Below are 13,665 nucleotides of genomic sequence, written 5' to 3'. Positions count from 1 at the left end.
CAGCTCTCACTTTTGTAACTTTGTTATTTCGTGCGGCAGTGCCTTCCTCTAAACCCACAGATACAATCCCCTTGTATCCACAAAAGCCGCTAGCAGGCCCTCCTTTTTGCATGACGATGGCTTCCATCTTAATTTGTAACGCATAATCTTATCATGAGCACTCCTCACCTAACTTTGGCGTTCATGTGAAGGTGGGCCCCTCTACGTCAACTGAACACAAATCTATACCTAGCAACCCCTCTTTTCTAACTTTGACATTCTCACGCATGGTGTCTTCCCTCTGAGCTATAGATACAATCCCATGTACCCATAAAAACCGCTAGCAAACCTCCTTTTTGTATAGTGATGGCTTCCCTCGAAATTTGTAACACATAATCCCATCATGAGCACTCCTGTAACACCCTCGGTGTTACCGCTTAAACAACTTGCTAAACTATATCATGAGCATCATGTTTATGTGTCAATGCATGTGTGTAGATCAATTTTCGTAACTCAAAACGATCAACAAGAATGCTAAACAAAAGTTGATTCAATAGTCATATTATATCACTTAGGGTTTAAAACCAATTTTTATTAAGCAAAAATACTATAGAACATGTATGTGACACTTAAATAAAGTTAGAAGTACAAACTTGGTAGATGACAATGCAACTTTAACTTTTGGAAAATAGATGTTGTTAATTGGTGTTTTGGGAGCCCAAAAATCAAACTTGACGTTAAGATAAGCTCTTTTCGTTAAGTCGGCAAGCACTTGAACAATTGTTAAAATACCATTTTTGATGAATTATATGGAGCAAAATAGTTAAATAGTGCTCAAATATTTTGCTCCTACGGGTTAGTATAAGGTATGGACTATTGTATGAAGTATTTGTGGTTGAAATTATCAAGGTTTAGATCTATTAAAAATTGCAACAAAAGAGTTAATGGTTACTTAGCCTCAGTTGAAATCCTTAACGTTCTTAAGTATGGAAAAGTAGTAAGACAATGCTATTTTGATATTTAATTTCTAACAAAAATGTTTAAACACTAGTTGCACGTTTTGGTATTGCTGATTGCATCAAAGTGAGTGCTTGAGCATGGCATAGGTCGACATTGTGTTGGATGTCACATTGTCCGCTCTAAAATTGCCCTAACTTCACTAGAACGCGCTGCGAACCTTGATTCGGTGCTCGGTTCGCGAACCGGCGTTCAGCATGACGAACCCATGTTGGCACCTCCCTATCTCTCTCTGGTCGCTCTCTGAACGTGAGGTTTGCTTCGTTAGCTAGGTGTTAGTATCGACTTTGGGTTCATGGAGTTGGTTGAGTCTTCATCGAGTTGGTAAGTAGTTTTTGGCCCGCTTTAAAATGCGTGCGTGTCACCGTTTCGTCCGTTTGGCCCCGTGGGCACGGTCGCCTCACGTGCGTGCAGAGCTGGTGCCGGGCTCGGCCCTGGGCTGGTCATGGCCCTTCCCTGTAGGCCAGTGCCGCCTGCCGGGACGACATCGCGACGTGCCTTTCACCCCGCCTGCCCTCTTGCTAGCCAAGCCACGCCGAGCCGCTGTGCCACGCGCAGCGCCGAGGCGAGGCTACGACTGTTGTCGCTCGGTCATCGTGATGTTTTCTCCACCCTCCGATTCACCTCGACCGCTGTAGCGCGCGCCCTCTGCCTCTCAACCCACCTACCACGCCCTCATCTCGACGCCGTTGCGTGGACGCACGCAGGCGCTAACCGACGCACCGCTCGCTCGTGTGGTCATATCTCCACTGCCGCCGTCTGTGACCTGCCAAGACCAAGCCATCCCATCCTGGCACTCCACGACACGCTCCATCTGTGCTGCACCGTGCGGATGCTCTCGCTCATTAAACGCGGCCTCGGCCAAGGTTGGCCGGGCCTGGAAGCCACTGCCCCATTGCCTTGCCGTCGAAGGAGTCGTGCCGCTTCACAGGCTTTAAATGCGTGGTCCATGATATCCCATCTCGATTCAGTGCCCTAGCGGCTAGGATTGGAAGCTAGCTAGCAAACCGACCTGCACCAAAGCACAAACGAGCCTTGTAGTCGGCCAATTTGGTGTTTTGCTGACCGTCGGCCGTGGGCGCCGCCGAATCAGTAGGTTGGGAGGTAAGGAATGTAGGAATGGTAGCAGTTCGATTGCTCGTAACCCTGCACTCGCCTTGACTCCCTCTATCCGGTGCTCGCAGTGTTTTGGCTAGGAAACTCATCGGCGATGTGGCGACGTGCCGGTGTCCATCACAGAGCGCCGCCGCCCCGATCGGTCGCGCGTGGCCAAACCGCCACAGTGCTTCCCCGCTTCAACCGTTAAGAGGGTGTACACCATGGTGAGCTACGGATGCTTCTCCACCATCTCTACCTAGCCGTGAGGGCATAGGCTCGCTGGAATAGTCACGCCGCCATCGTGGATAGCCGCTCGCCACTGCAGCTCGCGATAGTGCGTCTTCGAGTCCCTAACCGCCACCCATCCTTGCACGGTTAGCTGTAGATGGTTGTCGGCCCCTTACTTCCATCATAGCGAGCCTAGTTGGCTCGACGTAACCGTCGTTGCCGCCGGTGTGCCGTGCCGCCGCGCGCGGGCACGCCGAGGACCGCCCCGTTGCAAAGGCAAACACATTCCAGGGTCTTTATTACAAAGCGTGAGTCTGTAGTAATAATGTTCTGTTGCTCCGCGTGATTATCCAAAAACCCGAGCCATTTTCTACAAAATGGCCTACGTGCGCGGGCGCCTTGGCTTTGGGCCATACTGGGCCGCCACGTCGCGCGCGCAGCTGTGCCGCACTGGGCTGCCGGGCCTAAAGGGTCGCTGCCGGCCCTTTCCTCTTTCTAATGTATTTTCTAATTTAGTTTCTAAGGTGAACTTGTAAATTCATGATAAATTTGTGTAGATGTCAAAAAATTATGAAACCAATTTTGTTAGGTTCCTAAAATCATGGTCTATCTGTTAGTATATTTTGTTCATATAGTTTTATAATATTTTTAGGGGTTATCTAATCAATTTGAAATGCTTAATATTGTAAGATATAAACTTGTAGGAATTGTTGTGATAAATTAGTGATACTGTTGGCTCTGAATTTTTCACAATAAATTCCTCACATTATTAGGTGCTCACTGTAATTTTTGTAGCTTCAGAGGAATTAGTTTGTTAAAGTAACTAAATGAGCCATAGTACAAAAATATATATTTAATCAATCAAATGTCAAAAATAATTGGAGGTTTGTAGAACGAAAACATTTTTCAGAAACAAGCCTTACTTGGTGACGTGGATATGTAGACTAGTACATTAGTCATTAAGCTAGCTCGTTAGCTCACAGAGCGTAATCGTATTATAGAGTTGTAGTTACCATTGATTAATTACGTCTCTGCGTTGCATCCATGTATGTCATAATCGGAACAACGATGGATCGTGGAGATGACTGAAGTAGCGGAAAAGATGGTGCCTTGATGATCGTGTCACCATGATGGAATGCTAACTTTTAGTTATATCTTACCTATGCAAGCCTCGGTGCATAACCCCTATTATTCTGCACTTTATTTTATGCTTGTATATTAAGTTTTAAGGAGTTGAATCCTACTAGTATGTCAGGATCATGTAGATTGTTATGCTATAGGATCCGGTAGAAGTCAAGTGATTATCTGTCACTCGCGAGAGATAGAAAAAATATTATTATTGTTATTATATTACTATCACATGGAATATAAATGAATGATAATTGGAGACCGAATAGAATGGTACTTTGGATCTGGACTTGGTTAGGCATTCGAGCGAGGCTCGGATTGCACTTGTTTCGCCTGTGTCGGTTAAGAATCTGCCGTTGCATTGGATTCTAGTTAGGTCACAGACTTATTATCCTGAGCACATACTTGTTTATGGGAGCGGAAAGACTTGTTGCTCTCTTGTCGTAGGTTCTAGCTCTTTTCGGACCAACTGATTGGAGGCGGAGATGGTGGAGGTCTAAGCATTACACTAAGTCTAGGACTCAGGTGTGGGGGCTTAGAGTCCAAGTTTAGATGAGGACCTGGACCCCTTGACAGGAGAGTGGTGGGTTAGTCCTGCTTGTGCCTGAGGTACAAACGGGGCGTGTGTTTTGGGGTACTCAGCCGGGATACATTGATTCACGAATCATCGTGTAATACAGTAAAACTTGTCTATGATCTAGCACCGTAGTAAGAACTGGAATATGAAAGATGTTAAAATAGTTCTGATTGCTTACCACCTGCTTGAAAAGTAGCACATGTGCTTACATAGAATGGTTAGTTAATGAACTAATGATGACTGCTAATAAAATTGAATATAAGGATGCACGCGTAGTAATGCCTCCTGCAGATGCAATAAAACCCATAAGCCAGATAGCCTTGTATATCCTTGGAGTCTTTTCTTTCCTCTTGACGGGTAAGTCTTGCGGAGTACAATTGGGTACTTAGGGTTTGTTCTACCCTATTTACAAGTGATAGGTGGATGCTAGAGCTAACACTTGTGTGCGAAAACCTCCTGATGGGCTCAGCGAGGATTTTTTTAACGTTGCGGACATAGAGTTTATTTGAAAATTCCATCCAAAATATTTTATAATGGAAAAACTTATAACCTGTTATGATGTATATAACGGATCATCATGTTAATGTTTAACTTGTCATTAAATAATTTTGTTTCTGCTGAAACTCTGATAACATGGTTATATTCTGCTGTTATAAATAATAAATATTATACTATGATGTTGCATGAAAAGTGATGTAAGAAATGTCTTAAGAATGTTGTAAGCTTTATTCTCTCATTTGTGATCCTGATGGAAAAATATGGATTTTCGGGTTCTCCCTTGGGGTGTGCTCGACGGAACTGAGTAATTTAGTGTCCTCCCTTGAGTACTTAGTGTCTAATGGAAGACAAGTACTCCTGGGAGGCATTAGATTAGGCGGTTCTACCACAACTCCTAATCTTAACTTTGCGTTCACGCGAAGGTGGTCCCCTCTACATCCATTGAACACAAATCTATCGCTAGTAGATGTTGCTTTTCTAATTTTGACATTCATGTGAAAGTTTTCTTCCTTCTAATCCCATAGATGCAATCCCTTGTATATACAAAGCTATTAGCATACCCCCTCTTCACATGACGTTGGTTCCTCTTTTAATAAGTCTATAGCACACAATCCTATCATGAGCATCCCTGACCTAATTTTGGCGTTCACGTGAAGGTGGTCCCCTCTACGCCTACTGAACACAAATCCATCGCTAGCAGCCCTCTTTTTCTAACTTTGACATTCACGCGTGGTGTCTTCCCTCTAAGCCATAGATACATTCCCTTGTATCCATAGGAGCTGTTAGCATGCCCTCCTTTTTGCATGACAATGGCTTCCCTCTAAATTTGTAACACATAGTCCCATCAAGAGCACTCCTAACCTTAACTTTGCGTTCACGTGAAGGTAGTCTCCTCTACGCCTATTGAACACAAATCTATTGCTAGCAGACCTCGCTTTTCTAATTTTGGCATTCATGTGACAGTGTCTTCCTTCTAAGCCCATAGATGCAATCCCTTGTATCTACAAAGTTGTTAGCATACCCTCCTCTTCACATGATGTTGGCTTCCTGTCTTAATAAGTTCATAGCACACAATCCTATCATGAGCATCCCTGATCTAACTTTAGCATTCACATGAATATGATCCCCTCTACGCCTACTTAACACAAATCCATCGCTAGTAGCCCTCTTTTTCTAACTTTGACATTCACGCGTGGTGTTTGCCCTCTAAGCCCATAGATACAGTCCCTTGTATCCATAGGAACCGCTAGCAGGTCCTCCTTTTTGCATGGCGATGGCTTCCCTCTAAATTTGTAACACATAATCCCATCATGAGCACTCCTCATCTAACTTTGAGGTTCACGTGAAGGTGGTCCCCTCTACACCCACCGAACACAAATCTAGTTTTCTAACTTTGGCATTCACGCGACAGTGTCTTCCTTCTAAGCCCATAGATGTAATCCCTTGTAGACCCTCCTCTTCACATGACATTGGCTTTCTCTTAAGTCTGTAGCACATAATCCTATCGTGAGCATCTCTAACGTAACTTTGGCGTTCACGAGAAGGCGGTCCCCTCTATGCATACTGAAAACAAATCCATCGCTAGCAACCCTCTCTTCTAACTTTGGCATTCATGCGGCGGTGTCTTCCCTTTCCCTCTAAACCCATAGATATAATCCCTTGCATCCATAGGAGCCATTAGCAGGCCCTCCTTTCCGTATGACAACGACTTCCCTCTAAAGTCAGAACACATAATCCCACCAGCGGGCACTCCTCCCCTAATTTTGATGTTTCACGCGAGGTGGTCCCCTCTATGCCCACTGAATAGAAATCTATCGCTAGTCGCCCTTGCATTTCTTACTTTGGCATTCACACAGCGGTGTCTTCCTACGAAGCCCATAGATGTAATCCCTTATATCCACAAAAGCTACTAGTAGACCCTGCTCTTCACATGACGTTGGCTACCTCTTAACTCCATAACACACAATTCTATCGCGCGCATCCCTGACCTAACTTTGGCGTTCACGTGAAGGAAGTTTCCCTCTATGCCCACTGAACACAAAATCTATCGCTAGCAGCCCACTTTTCTAACTTTGGCATTCACTTGGCGGTGTCTTCCTTCTAGGCCCACATATACAATCCCTTGTATCTACAAATTCCGCTAGCTGGCGTTACTATTCGCGTGACGTTGCCTTTGCTCTTAAGTCTATAGCGCACAATCCAACCATGAGCATTTCTCTCCTAACTTTGACGCTCATGTGATGGTGGTTTTCCTCTCCACCCGTAGAATATAATATTACAAATTCTGCTAGCAGGCATTACTCTTTGTGTGACGTTGCCTTCGCTCAGTCTATTGCGCATAATCCTACTGTGAGTATCCCTCTTCTAACTTTGGAGCTCACGTGATGGTGGTTTTCCTCTCCGCCCGTAGAATATAATATTACAAATTCTGCTAGCAGGCGTTACTCTTCGCGTGACGTTGCCTTCGCTCTTAAATCTATAGCGCATAATCCTACCGTAAGCATTCCTCTTTTAACTTCGACGCTCACGTGATTGTGGTTTCCCTCTCCGCCTGTAGAATATAATATATCTATCGCTATCTGCCCCTGTTTTGGCCCTAGTTTACGCGTTGTTTTTTTATATTTAAGCCCATGATCCCCTCCAAAAGCACTACAGTGATCCTTTTAAAACCCTTCCTGTTCCGACTCCCACAGCAAAATTCAGTGCGAGAGAAAAGAAAAGGAAAAACGAAAAAAAGAGGAAAAACTAGAAAAAAAATACACCCAAGGGAAGGAAATTAGGAAAGGGTGGATGTGGAAGCCACAAACCAAAACCCTCTCAGTCTCGTCTTCCCTCCTGCTTCGTGCTTCCCCTTCCACTTCCCCCTTCTCGTCTGCGGCGCCAAGCTCGAGCTCATCGCCACCGAGGTACGCATCTTTCCCCTGAGAACTCCGAGCTCTAATCTCTCACCACAATCCCCAAATTTCTGATTTTCTGGGATGTATTCTTTTTCTGAATTTTTGCGCACAAGGTTGGCTCGATCTTGGGTTTTGGCCTATCCGCGAGGAAGTTGAATTAGTTGGGGACTTCGTGATGGCTGCTGCGAAGGCGGGTGTAGACGTGGAAACGAGGGACGGCGGCAGCGGCAGCGGCAGCGGCGGCGGCGGCTCCTTCAGCGAGGAGAGGCTTGTTGATAAGCTCAACAAGCTCAACAACACAGCGGCGAGCATTCAGAGTATCCTTTGTTTTTCTCCCGTGGTTACTTCTAGGTGTTCCTGGCTGTTTCTTCCTGTTTCGGTTAATCTAGTATATCCAGTAAAGCCCTAACTTGCAAATTGGAATGCCTATGTAAGAACTGGCTATGAGATCCATTGTGCACACGAAGTTACCCTTCTTTGTTTAGCTCCGTACAGTGCTTGCTGTGTTGTTGGTAGTGTGCTGGTGCACATGGGTAGAAGTTATAAATCCTCTTGTGTATGAATTTAATGTGTTTATGTTACTGCACTCCCTGAAAATTCTCTTGATTTTAGTGCCTTTCTCGGTAGTTTATTTGAGAAAAGTGCTTCTCTTATAGGTCATGCAACATTTTCTGGATTTCTAATTAGCTTTGGTGCTGCAGTTCATTTTATTCTTTTTTATCCTTGAATATAAGCGCGTAGAAATCAACTTTCACGTGCTCGAATGGTGAGGGCTAGGTTACTAATCTCCTTTTACTACTAGTACTATCACCATGACTATGCCACTAATACCCTTTTCATTTTACTTCTTTATAGTTTTTGTTGGTGGCTCTTGTTGGGTGGGTTTCATCTCTAGCCAACCCCAACTTTCTTGGGACTAATTTTTTTTTGTTACTCCCAATTTTGCCTTTCATTTAGATGTATATATATGATTTTCATTGTCATTTGAGGCTGTCCCCTTTGTGAAATGGGAAATCTTAACAGGAACTCCTAGGAGTCTACATTTTATCAGTAATTACTAGGTTATATATGTCTCTTGCTTGTTGGGTACTTATTTTTGCTATCCTGGCTATCCTGTTCACTAAATTAATGGAGCAGAACAATTATATGCCACATCCTTTAATAAGGACCTAAAGTTTTAGTCATATGATTCTAACTGCTATCTAGTTTTTTCCCCCTGGTTGCTGTTATTTATGCAATAGTACGGTAGTAACTAGTAAGCCTGTTTTACTTTTGGTTAGCTCTTTGAACAATCTTTATGGAATTCTGCTGCTATTTTTCTGTTTCGTGTTCAAAACAAATTCTGCAGCATTTTATTGCGCTGAAAATGTATTTCTCAAAACTACTTTGCCTTTTACATTATGGATATATATGACCTCTTATTGCATAAATAAACACATTCTGCGGGGCATACTTTTGGAGTTTGATGTACAGATGCAGTAAAAATCGTATCATTGTTTCGATATCAATGTGCTTGCTTCTGCATGAGAAATTCCATGCCATATGTGGTATATGCCATCCATTTCTAAGCAAGTTGCTATGAAATATACTGCATATGTTGCTGTGTCTCTTAGAAATATAAAATATGAAAACATACTAACAATTTGTGCCTTGTAGAAGAAAAATGATCTTGTTCCTTGTTAACTTTTCACGCTTACATTCACCTAATTTGATCTCCACAGCTAAACTTTAGGTTTTATGAGCAATGTTATTATTTGTTTCCCTCAGAACATGTTCTGCTTCTTGAGATTTAATATGACACTCACTGTAAAATTGGAAGGAAACAGCAGAACTTTTAACACGTCAGTGGAAATCTACAGGGTAGGTAGAGTTCATAGATGGCACCTATATAATACCAAGTATCTATGTTCCCCCTTTTTTTCATGTTGATGGTTGGTGGACTCAATTTGTGGTTTATATACCTTGTGTGCTTTAAGTAATAAATGGCCAAATTGGTTATTTATTTCCTCATTTCCTCTATCTGTGCATATGTCAAATTTAATTAGAATTTTATATTTTTCCTATGTAAGTTTGCATCTAAATATTGCATTAGCAGTTCTTTCTTGTATTCCTTAACCCTTATGCAGCACTTTCACAATGGTGCATTTTTCACCGCAAGAGGGCCAGAAGGGTTGTAGACACATGGGAAAAGCAGTTCAGTAGTGCAACAGAGGATAAGAAAATATCATTCCTATTTCTATCAAATGATATCTTGCAAAACAGTAAGCGCAAAGGAGGAGATTATGTGCATGAGTTCTGGAGGGTTTTACCCAGATCGTTGAAACATGTCTACGAAAATGGGGGAGAAGAAGGAATGAAACTAGTGGCGAGATTAGTAAGTATTATCTTGTTTCACTATGATGAGATTAATTCTTCGCAGTGCAGCAGCTCCTAGAGTTGTTCTAGAGCCTTGTCCAAGAATGCAGGAGGACCTAAATGTTTTAGTACAATTAAAGTACTATAGTACCATTGAATCAATGGCCAATTCAGTTTAATTGTAGCAAACTATTGGAGTTATATGCTATTAGTTGCTTTATGTTATTCAAATATCCTTATTACTCTCCTGGCGCACTTTTCTGGATTCCAGATAGTACTTGTTTGCTCTGATGTCTTTTGAAGCTATGATCATGGTCATGTCCATGGTGCATTCGATTTTGGTATATATAATTGAATGTACAGAAATTGAGAGCTTAAACTAACTAGAACAGAATCAATTAGTAAAGCATTTAGCCTTTTAGTTTGTAGCCTAATTTCCTCCATTTCCAATAGTGTTGGGTTTAATGAATATCTTGTTTTCTTAAACACTGTCTTGCTTGGTAAGTTGCTACTCATCTGCCAGAAGCAGTGATTCAGGTTTTCTTCCACTGGTGTTTCTGATGTTATAAATATTTGGAAGGGTCGTTCAATTTTAATCATAGTTTTACTGTGTAAAGAAATTTGCTGCAAAATCTGCCGGGATAATGTGCACCAATAGGACATGATACTTTATTGAAACTAGACTAAATACTGGATAACTGATGGCTAATTGATTTGCTTCATTTTTTCTTGGAAATCCAGAATAAAAAGATTGTTTCTAACTTATCTTTTGGAATTACAGATAGGAATTTGGGATGAACGCAAAGTTTTTGGAACCCGTATTGAAAGTTTGAAAGACAGCATTTTTGGTGACAACCCTCCTATATTCGATAACAATGGGAATAAGAATAATTCAAATCCTAGCTCTAAGCCCTTAAATTCCAAAGTTGCAAGGAAGGATTCCAGTACAGTACTAAAAGTAAGTTGCTAGTTATCCTATATCACTCTCCTTTTTTGGTGAAAACATATTGAATTGCTTATGAGAGTATTAACTTGTTGAATTCTTCTGTAGAAACTGACTGTTGGTGGTATGCCTGAAAAGATTGTGACTGCATACCAAGCTGTGCTTGATCAACATTTTGATGAAGACACAGCTTTGAACAAATGTAAGAGTACTGTTAGTGTTCTAGAAAAGATAAAGAAAAATATAGACGATGCTAGTACCAAAGGTAAGGATTTATCTTGCTCACTAGTTATTAACATTGTGGATATCTGCTGTGGAAGAAAGTTTGACACCATTCTTATCTGTTCTGCTTTTTTTTTTGGTCTGCATGTTTTTTCATAAGGTGATCAGCCTGCCTCAACAATGATTTCTGATCTTCAAGAACAGGAAACTATCCTGAAGCAGTGCATTTCACAACTTGAAAGTGTAGATGTGGCGAGGATATCGCTGATAAATCAATTAAAAGAAGCTCTCATTGAACAGGTCTTATGCACACTTTCATTATCTTCCAAATGTTCCATCTCAGTTACATATGACTCATGCTTTTCAAAATTGTCTTTCTTATTTCTATAACAGGAGTCAAAGTCAGAAATTCTTCGCAGCCAGTTGCAAGTAAGAATTATTCTTTATGCCCTATTGCATGTTGACTTTTCATCTGTTATTGTTCCTTGCAATCATGTCCGTCCACAGCTATGAAAGTGGGTACTATTAGAGGATATGTGTAGAACTTCAAGTGGAGAGACCTAATCCGTTCATTCCCAACTGAATTCTTGTTTTCATAAATGGCACCTGCACTAGTAAGCCATGAGCATGTGTGTTGTCTGAGCCATCTAGCACCTTTATGGCACAAGTATGCCTCTTGCCAGTTCTGATTCCTACCTGGCCAAACCCATGTTCACTAAAAACTATTTATTAATTCCACTGCTCACTTGAACTATTTATTTATTGATTACAACTTTAAGTCTGTTATGTTGAGAAAACCCACCTAGAGTTCTTTCTTAGCACCTTGAGATTAAGCCTGTTATATTGAAAAAGCCCACCTAAACTACTTCCATAGCAACTTGAGATGTTTGATCACCTTTCAGAGTGGTCTTCACATCCTTCTAGTCGGGCCTTTGCATTTCTCTGTTTTGTGCCTTGGGCGATGCCGACATGCATGTCTTGATTCCAGTTGCTGCTTCTCAATTAGCTCCTTTCTTTTTTTTTCTGAAATTTATTTATGGTGTAATAATCTTTTAGCTGTCTCATGACATTATTGGTAATCCCTTATCTGATTGCCATAACAGGTTGCTCGAGCAGAGGCTGAACATGCCATTCAACTTAGGCAAAGATTTGATGGTGCCGTTGTCGCAAATGGCACAGGATCTAGTTCTAGTCTGCTAATGATTATCCCAACAGAACAAACAGCTGCTATGATACAGGGTTCTGGAGTAAGGCAGATGTCTCCCCAGTTACAGTCACTGAATCCAGCAACCTCACTTGCCCCTACAGTCAGTGCAGTGGGAGATGAGCCCAAGAGAACGGCAGCAGCAATGGCAGATAAGCTGGCATCTTTGTCAGCACCTGTGCAGGTTCTGAGCTCCATTTTATCATCTTTTGTTGCTGAACATGGCGCTTCACTATCTTCCATGAATAGTGGATCGCCTTCTGGAGAACTCTCTGGAGGACTGCCGGGCTTCCAGATTGAAAAGAGGCCTAGGCTTGAGAAAACCGCACAGGGCAGTGACATGGGTGCTCCTCCCTTTTCTGTGCAAGTGCCACAGATGCAACAACAGATTGGAGCAGTGCCCACGCAACTACCAGCGCAGATCAACCAAGTACCAGGTCCATTTGCACCACCTCCACCGCCATTTTTGCCACCACTTCTGCAACAATTTGGTCAAAGTACTGGAGGAATGATGGGAATGGGACCTTTCGGGATGACGGCCGGCTCTATGCCACCTCCGCCTCCAATGTCCAACATTATGCCGGCAGGTTTTCCAGGACCAAGTGGTCCACCACCTCCACCTCAGCTTCCACCGGCTCAGAACCAACCCCAGCAGCAGCAGCAGTCTCCTCAGGCACCACAGCAATCACCCACATCAGCAGGATTCTTCCAATCATCAGCAGGCATGGGGTTCTTCCCACCAGTGCAGGTGCAACAGTCTCCGTCTGCCCAACGACAATGACTCGATGGTGGCATGGCATTCATCGGGCTATAAAGGCAGCACCTTGTGCTAACTTTTGTACATTAAACAATAATCACCTAGTATCGAACTTATACGTGACTGGCCCTGCAAGAGAGGCAGGACCGTTGTCACGGTTAGAAAAATTGTAGAATAGGCATGAGGGTTTTGTGATGACTCCTTGGTTTGGTCTGAGCTGTTTAACCCTTCCTGGTTCTGTGTAGTAGTTAGACTTGTCTTTCCCCCATCTGCATTGATCCCCTGAGGCAAAAGAAAGTGGCACTGGAATTGTTGCTTAAGAGTTGCCCTCTGACATAACGGTTTTAGGGCTGGGCTGATGCCGTTTTAGAACTTATTGGTCATAGTGTCATAGATATGATGTGAACTGCAAATACTTCTCCTGTTGTTGTTTAAATTTATTTATTTATATTTATTATTATTATTTTTTAGTATAGCTTCCCTTTTGGGTGCAAATTGCTGCTTTCCTTTGACTTGGCAGTTATTAGACAAGGGCCAGTTTGGATCAAGTGCTGTGATTCAGAAATCAACAGACTTGAGTTGTGTGAATAAAACCATGCGTGTATGGTCTGCTGAGGTAAAAGATTCCTTTGATGTAAGTTATGCATTGTGAAATGGGACAGCAGTATTTGGTCCAAATATGAGAAGATTGTGTAGATGAGAAGCATATATAACAGTACATGATAACCAAAGCCTTGTCACAGCTGAGGATATGGCAGCAAG

The 13,665-nt window shown here is 42.5% G+C and overlaps 1 protein-coding gene across 1 annotated transcript; it reads left to right on the top strand.

Annotated features, from left to right (window-relative positions):
• The first annotated feature begins 7,351 nt into the window (after nucleotides 1-7,351).
• Nucleotides 7,352-13,270, top strand: LOC136508779 (UPF0400 protein C337.03-like). The gene is made up of 8 exons (XM_066503556.1): nucleotides 7,352-7,431; nucleotides 7,536-7,739; nucleotides 9,549-9,796; nucleotides 10,559-10,735; nucleotides 10,829-10,985; nucleotides 11,103-11,242; nucleotides 11,336-11,371; nucleotides 12,046-13,270. The coding sequence occupies exons 2-8, from the start codon at nucleotides 7,598-7,600 to the stop codon at nucleotides 12,925-12,927; spliced, it is 1,782 nt and encodes a 593-aa protein (XP_066359653.1). The 5' UTR covers nucleotides 7,352-7,431; nucleotides 7,536-7,597; the 3' UTR covers nucleotides 12,928-13,270.
• The last annotated feature ends 395 nt before the right edge of the window (nucleotides 13,271-13,665 follow it).

The sequence above is a fragment of the Miscanthus floridulus genome, chromosome 15 (assembly GCF_019320115.1).
Source record: "Miscanthus floridulus cultivar M001 chromosome 15, ASM1932011v1, whole genome shotgun sequence".
Taxonomy (NCBI): Eukaryota; Viridiplantae; Streptophyta; class Magnoliopsida; order Poales; family Poaceae; genus Miscanthus; species Miscanthus floridulus.
This window is presented reverse-complemented; position numbering and strand designations above follow the sequence as displayed.

What these genes read in the sequence shown, in the direction of transcription:
- LOC136508779 (XM_066503556.1), top strand. Translation starts at nt 7,598, where the DNA reads ATGGCTGCTGCGAAGGCGGGTGTAGACGTGGAAACGAGGGACGGCGGC. An exon ending in TGAAACTAGTGGCGAGATTA is followed by an intron (nt 9,797 to 10,558) that starts GTAAGTATTATC and finishes TTGGAATTACAG; the next exon opens with ATAGGAATTTGGGATGAACG. An exon ending in ATTCCAGTACAGTACTAAAA is followed by an intron (nt 10,736 to 10,828) that starts GTAAGTTGCTAG and finishes ATTCTTCTGTAG; the next exon opens with AAACTGACTGTTGGTGGTAT.